The sequence below is a fragment of the Rhinichthys klamathensis genome, unplaced genomic scaffold (genome assembly GCF_029890125.1).
Source record: "Rhinichthys klamathensis goyatoka isolate OS25496 unplaced genomic scaffold, OSU_Roscu_1.1 h1tg000471l_1, whole genome shotgun sequence".
NCBI classification, from domain to species: Eukaryota; Metazoa; Chordata; class Actinopteri; order Cypriniformes; family Leuciscidae; genus Rhinichthys; species Rhinichthys klamathensis.
In genome coordinates, this window is record NW_026606960.1 from 248,690 (window position 1) to 255,009 (window position 6,320).

Consider the following 6,320-nt stretch of genomic DNA (forward strand, 5'->3'; position numbering starts at 1 on the left):
TCCAACATTTGTTAATTCTGGTCATTTGTTAAACTGTGTTATATTTTATATTTTTTATAATATATGTTATATTTTTTATTATTATTTAATTAAGTATATTAAATGAAGTAAATTAGTGGTCCTCAAACTGTGATACATATACAGTACCCTCGGGTGGTATGCAGCGTGATCCTGGAAATTTACACTATTTAGAAAATCGTTCTAAAATTGCCTTGAATATATTTAGGGGGGGGAAGTTGCTAAATATAAAATGACTTTTGCAGTGAGACAGTGCCTTGATTAAAATAAATTGTTACGCTGGGAATATCTATGGTGAGCACAGGCAATCAAAATCACAGGCAATAATCATCACAGATACTACACGCAATTATTGCATAATATATAGGCTATAAAATAAGCTATATAATATATGATATTTTTATTTCTTATGCATCTGTTGTGATCCTTTTCTATGTAAAGCACTTTAAATTACCATTGTGTATGAAATATGCTATATAAACTTGCTTTGCCTTGCAATCACAGTCAAACTTTGTTTCCAAATGCTGTTAATTTTATAAACTTTTGTGAACCCAGTAAGTATAATCACAATGGAAGCATCCATTCCAAACTGAAATACATATGCATCCATCACAGTTCATAGAGATAAAAAAAGCTTGATGGTGGTCAGATTAAGGCAGCCTATCGGAAAAGATGTTCAAGTCATCCTAACTGGTAGAAAAAGCCCATAGTTTGATAGTCTCCAAAACCTCTCTAAAACCAGCAAATCATCAGAAAACGATCTTAGGCTGCAAGTTGTTCTAGGATTGTAGTTATCACAATAGTTTAATCAGGGACACGTTTAACAAACTTGAAAAGTATTTGAAAAACATAAGCAGTCAATGGGCCTACAGGTTACCTCAGAAACCTAGTGGTACAGCATAATGATTATGAATAAATTCTACTATTATAAATTCTAATAATTAAATATACGTATAATTATTTCTAATGTATGATTCAAGTATATTCGCGAGACAGTGCAGACAGAGACAGAAGACAATAGAATGCAAACCTTGAGAATATTTAGCTGCAGTAAACTGTAGAAGGCGTTTGTGAAGTGGGTAAAGCGATATACCCTGTCGTGTTATTATTATTTGTTGAAGGATATTTTTCTTCGATTATTTCTCGTTTTCGTTGGTTTATCTGCTTGAGTTGTAGCCTATATGGATTCGTTGTTTGGAGGTTTTTGATGTATAGGTCATTTCATAAACAGTTAATCTTAAATTTGGCCGAAGCCACTTTACCTCAGAACGCACAAGTGGCCAAAAAGAATAGTTTACTAGCGCCATCTTCTGCATGAGCAGAGATGTTGTAGAATCTGTATCTCATCCGGGGGTTGGAATCGTGTCAAGAATATTTTATTAATTTATTTTTGTTCGTTTGGGGGTTGAACCAAGAGACCACACTGTAGTTGCAGCCGTTGTGTACGTTACTGACCGTACTGACGCGCCAAGTATAACTTACTGCAGTTAACGCCGGACAGAAGGAGATTCAGGCGTAAATGGATGGAGAGATGGAGAGAGAGAAGCATAGGTTACTGTAAAGCTACGTCTTAGTTTGTGCTTATCTTGGCGAAAGCCGAGTACAAATCAGCATGAGGTTTAACATCTACTCTAGTGTAACGTTAATGGAAATCTACAAAGACATTTAATTTGAAATTCGATTTGAAAAAAAACATCTTCGTTAATGTCGCCGTCTTCACACTGTCATTAAACGAGGCATATGAAAACAAGAATCAATGTTCAGACTACTTTTCTATACAACCTGAAGTTAGGAATGTTCATGTAACTTGTTGTCCCGTAGGGACTCCGTTAAAATGTGTTGATTGAGGTTGGGACTTCTCAAGTCTCACGCATTGGCCGTGAGACACACGCAATTCAAGAAAGTTGTCCTGCAAGCTTTATATATAACGTTGTATACGAGGCGCAGGCACACAAAGTGAAGTTTCCTGCCGCCAGCACGTGTCTAGGCCAGATTGCGTTCGTTACTAGGCAACATAGATGCGCGAACACACGGAAGTTGTCGATGGAACATTCTCGGCCACCGTAAGTTCGTTACCAAGTAACCAACAACATCGTGCGAACACACGTCGTGATGGAGAAGGTAAAGCTCGTCTAACATTTTTAGGCTAGAACATATAATATATAGCCCATCGTATACATTATTATTGATGCAGTCAAAAACTCTACAACTACTTTCCAACCAGGCCAGAAGCTTCGGCTCAGTTTGGCTAGCTTACGTCATCTGAAACTAAGGGAAATGTTAGTGGGTATGGGAAGGAATGAAGGTGTATTTCTTCATTTTATTTTAAATTATATATTATACTGTATTGATAGTCTTTCTAGTTACATTAAGGCTACATGTATTAAAGCAGACAACACAAAACACATTTCATAAGCTGGAGTGTGTACTCTTGTGTACACACACACACACACACACACCTTAATACTCTAATATGTCCATTTGTTCACAATGTTCCACCACACAATAAATCATTATACCATTTCGACTAGACACATTCAAGATGCAAAAAGATTAGTTTTTCCAAACTGTTTGGAGCAATTTGTTATATTTTTGTCATTTTTGTATATTTGTAATTTTGAAATATAACTTTAAAGAGTATATTTGATGTGATGAATCTCTCTGTCATTTATCAGATTTACCAATTGTTATAATTTCAATTTGTGCTGGTTAATTATGAACAATGGGTAAAATTGGGGGGCGGGGATGGGCGGGGGCGGGGGCCGGGATCCATTAGGGCTCCTCCTCTAACCGCATCTCACTCCAAGCTTTTGATAAAACTTGAGAATCCTTTGTGCATTGTAGGAAAGCATGTTTCTGGCTTGTGTGAATGTGGGAGTCTTAAGACAGTAGGGCATGTTTTCCTAGAATGCAGAAAGTATAGGGCAGAAAGAAATATATTCTTTGTTAACCTGGCAGTGGTCACTGGACACAGTGACGAGCATAAACTGATCTCCAAGGCAGTTCTTCAGTTCTTGCTTGACACAGGACTGTATGTAATAATTTAGTTCAAACCTTGACCTGTGGAGGGCAGTAATACGCTCAGCAGTGTCTACACTGCCGGAATCCTTATCCTACAAGAAGAAGAAGAACAATAACAAGAAGAATGTTCGTTCATGTAGATTTACTCAGGTTTTACTGAGAAACACATCTTTTTTGTAAGTATCATACATGCTGCATCTTCATCTGATTGGATCCCATGACCGCCTGATCTCTACAAAGATTTGTATGGACTCGCTGATTCTTGAGAGATAATTAAGGGAATTTATTTAAAAATAGCAACAAATGCCCTGATTATACAGATTTACTTTAGATGTAACTTTTTAAGTATTTTTAATTTTGTGAACTTCATTTTTAACATAAAGAGGGCTTTTGTGTGTAGGACACGTTTGGTCCCTTATCTCAAGATTCAGTTAACTACAAAGGTCAGGTGTTACAGGTGTTTAAGCACTGGCACATAAAGGAAACTCCTTTAGAGCATAGTGCACTACACTCATATACCTGTACTCTCTGTTATTTGATACTTACTGCTGAGCAAGAGTAGCTTTTAATTCTTACGACTACATTTCCTGCTTTTCTCTCCCTAAACAGCTCAACAAAGCAGCAATAATGAGTTCTTGTTCGGGACCAGAAAATCCCAAAGTTGTAGTGGTAGGTTCAGGTTTTGCAGGTTTGGCTGCTGCAGCCAAGTTAGTGCAGGCAGGATTTAAAAATGTCCTGGTTGTTGAGGCAAAGGAAAGAGTTGGAGGTCGAGCGCACACCACTAAACCGTTCAGCGAGAATGTCATTGAAGTTGGAGCTAACTGGATCCACGGGCAGAAAGGAAACCCTCTGTTCAAGATTGCGAAAGAGGAGAACCTGCTATCTGAGGGACCTTCTGCACGCAAAAACATGTGCCAGCCTCGTTCTGTAACTCCTCAAGATTACTTTTTCAAAGAAGATGGGAAGCAGGTCTCCACAAAAGTTGTAGATCAGGTGAGTTCGTGCTTCAGCAAGCTCACCGACAAAGCTTTTGATGATGAACTCAAGAGCAGGCACAGGAAACTAACTCTAGGTGCTTATCTGGATGATGCTTTTGGTGAAGCTCCTTTAGCGGCGACAGAGGACGCCCGGCAAGTTTTTGAATGGTGCAAGAGAATCGAATGCACAGATGAGGCTTGCTCCACCCTCTATGAGGTTTCTGCATCTCAGATTAGTTATTACACTGCTCTAGAGGGAGGATTTTTTAATACATTGGGGCCTGGTGGTTATCAAGCAATCTTGGATGTTCTCCTGAAAGATCTGCCTTCGGGAACTGTCCAGTGTAGTGCACCGGTCAAGAGCATCCAATGGGACTTGGTCAAAAAAGGTAGTGGTGAAGATCAAAGGTATCCTGTTAAGGTCGTCTGTGAAAATGGACAGAGCTTTGAGGCAGATCATGTGATTGTCACTGTATCTCTGGGGGTTCTCAAAGACAAAGCGACAACCATGTTCAAACCGTCCTTACCGGAGAAAAAGCTGTCTGCAATTGAGAATCTTGGCTTTGGGATAGTGGACAAAATTTTCCTGTTTTTTGAGGAAAGTTTCTGGCCAGATGACTGTTCCGGGGTTCAGCTGGTGTGGAAAGAAGGGCCTGAAGATAAAGATGTTTATGAGGCTCTGTCTGAAGGAGAAACCTGGAAAAAGACGTGGTTCAAGAAGATCACTGGTTTTGATACAGTGGCTCGTCATCCTACGGCTCTGTGTGGCTGGATCACAGGTAGAGAAGCTCTGTATATGGAGAATCTTCAGGACAGTGAAATCGGAGCTATATGTGTGAGGTATGGTGACATAAATTATGAAATATATGATGTATGATCATTTTACCATGGCCAAATATCTCTCGGTCAAATATCTCTCTCCATATATAACAAACTCTGTTTTGTCTTTAAAGGTTGCTCAGGTCTTTCACAGGCTGGACAGTGCCAGAAGTCTCAAAGACACTGATCACCAGATGGGGCTCTGATTCCCACGTCCGTGGCTCCTATACATTTATTCCTGATGGTGTCAATGGAGTGAAAGCACACAAGGCATTAGCGTCACCTCTTCCCCCTAAATATAAATGCAGAGGCAGGAAGGTAACTCTTAATATCTTCTATAAGTGTTCGATTATTTTGGTAATATATATATATATACATATATTTAATTGTTATCTATATAGAACAAAACCTTAAGTAGAGTTTGATATCTCATAACCATTATTATTACAAACAAACTTATGTATCTGCCGGTGTTATTTTACTATTCTAACATATATATTTTATTTTATTTAAACTTTATTTCAGTTAATATAAGTAAATAAGGGAAAATATTTTTATAGCTTTAGCTGCTGTCAATTGCAATAGTGTAAAAGATAGGAAGCAGATTGCATTTTCCAAAATTAATCAGTGATGGAGTTATCAACAATTTCTTTTCTCTGTTTTTGAAGCACCTTCAGGTGTTGTTTGCTGGTGAAGCTACACATGTGAACTTCTACACCACGACCCATGGAGCGTACCTCACAGGCGTCAGAGAAGCAGAAAGACTCATAAGCTATTACGCCGATTGAACATACAGTACCAAAGAGAGGGCAACATACATTAGCATTTCATGAAGATTACATTTTATGAGTGGATAACATTTTATAGACTTGCACAAGTCTTGTGTTTAAACGACCCATAGGCTGCCTGATAAACAGAGGATCCTTCATCCAAGTGATCTCTGAACCAAGCATATCTCTGTCTGGTTAATTGTTAAACTCCAACGTGTTATATGTGTAGTACTGATGGAGAAATATTCTTTCCCACACGCCAAACAATGTTAAATAATATTTTCTAAAAATTTAATTAAAGTAAATACTGTAATATTTAAAAAATTATTAAAAAATACTTCACATACTGCAGCACAAATACAGTGCCCTCGAGTGGTATGCAGCATGATCCTGGAAATTTACACTTGAATTGTTTTAAAATGGCCTCAAAATTATTATAAAATTTTTTGATCATACAATATGGGGGACTTTTGCAATGCCACAATGCCTTAAATGAATTATTTCACTGGGAATATCTATGTTTGATCATCAAACGTTTGCACATTCCACTTATTCCTTATTATTAATATCTACCCTTTTATTTATTATTGTTTAGAATAATAGTAGTCATCAAAACTATGAAATACCACATATGATGATTAGGGAATATGCAGTGATCAATAAAGGTTCTTTAAGAAAAAATGTTGGCTTATATTTGAGCTTCTTTGTCTAGATT

The 6,320-nt window shown here is 37.7% G+C and overlaps 1 protein-coding gene across 1 annotated transcript; it reads left to right on the forward strand.

Moving 5' to 3' along the window:
- Nucleotides 1-3,414: 3,414 nt before the first annotated feature.
- LOC130072021 (spermine oxidase-like) lies at nt 3,415-5,703 on the forward strand. Its single transcript, XM_056236898.1, has 3 exons — nt 3,415-4,856; nt 4,970-5,153; nt 5,504-5,703. Exons 1-3 carry the CDS (start codon nt 3,667-3,669, stop codon nt 5,621-5,623), a joined length of 1,494 nt encoding a protein of 497 aa, XP_056092873.1. The 5' UTR covers nt 3,415-3,666; the 3' UTR covers nt 5,624-5,703.
- Nucleotides 5,704-6,320: the final 617 nt, after the last annotated feature.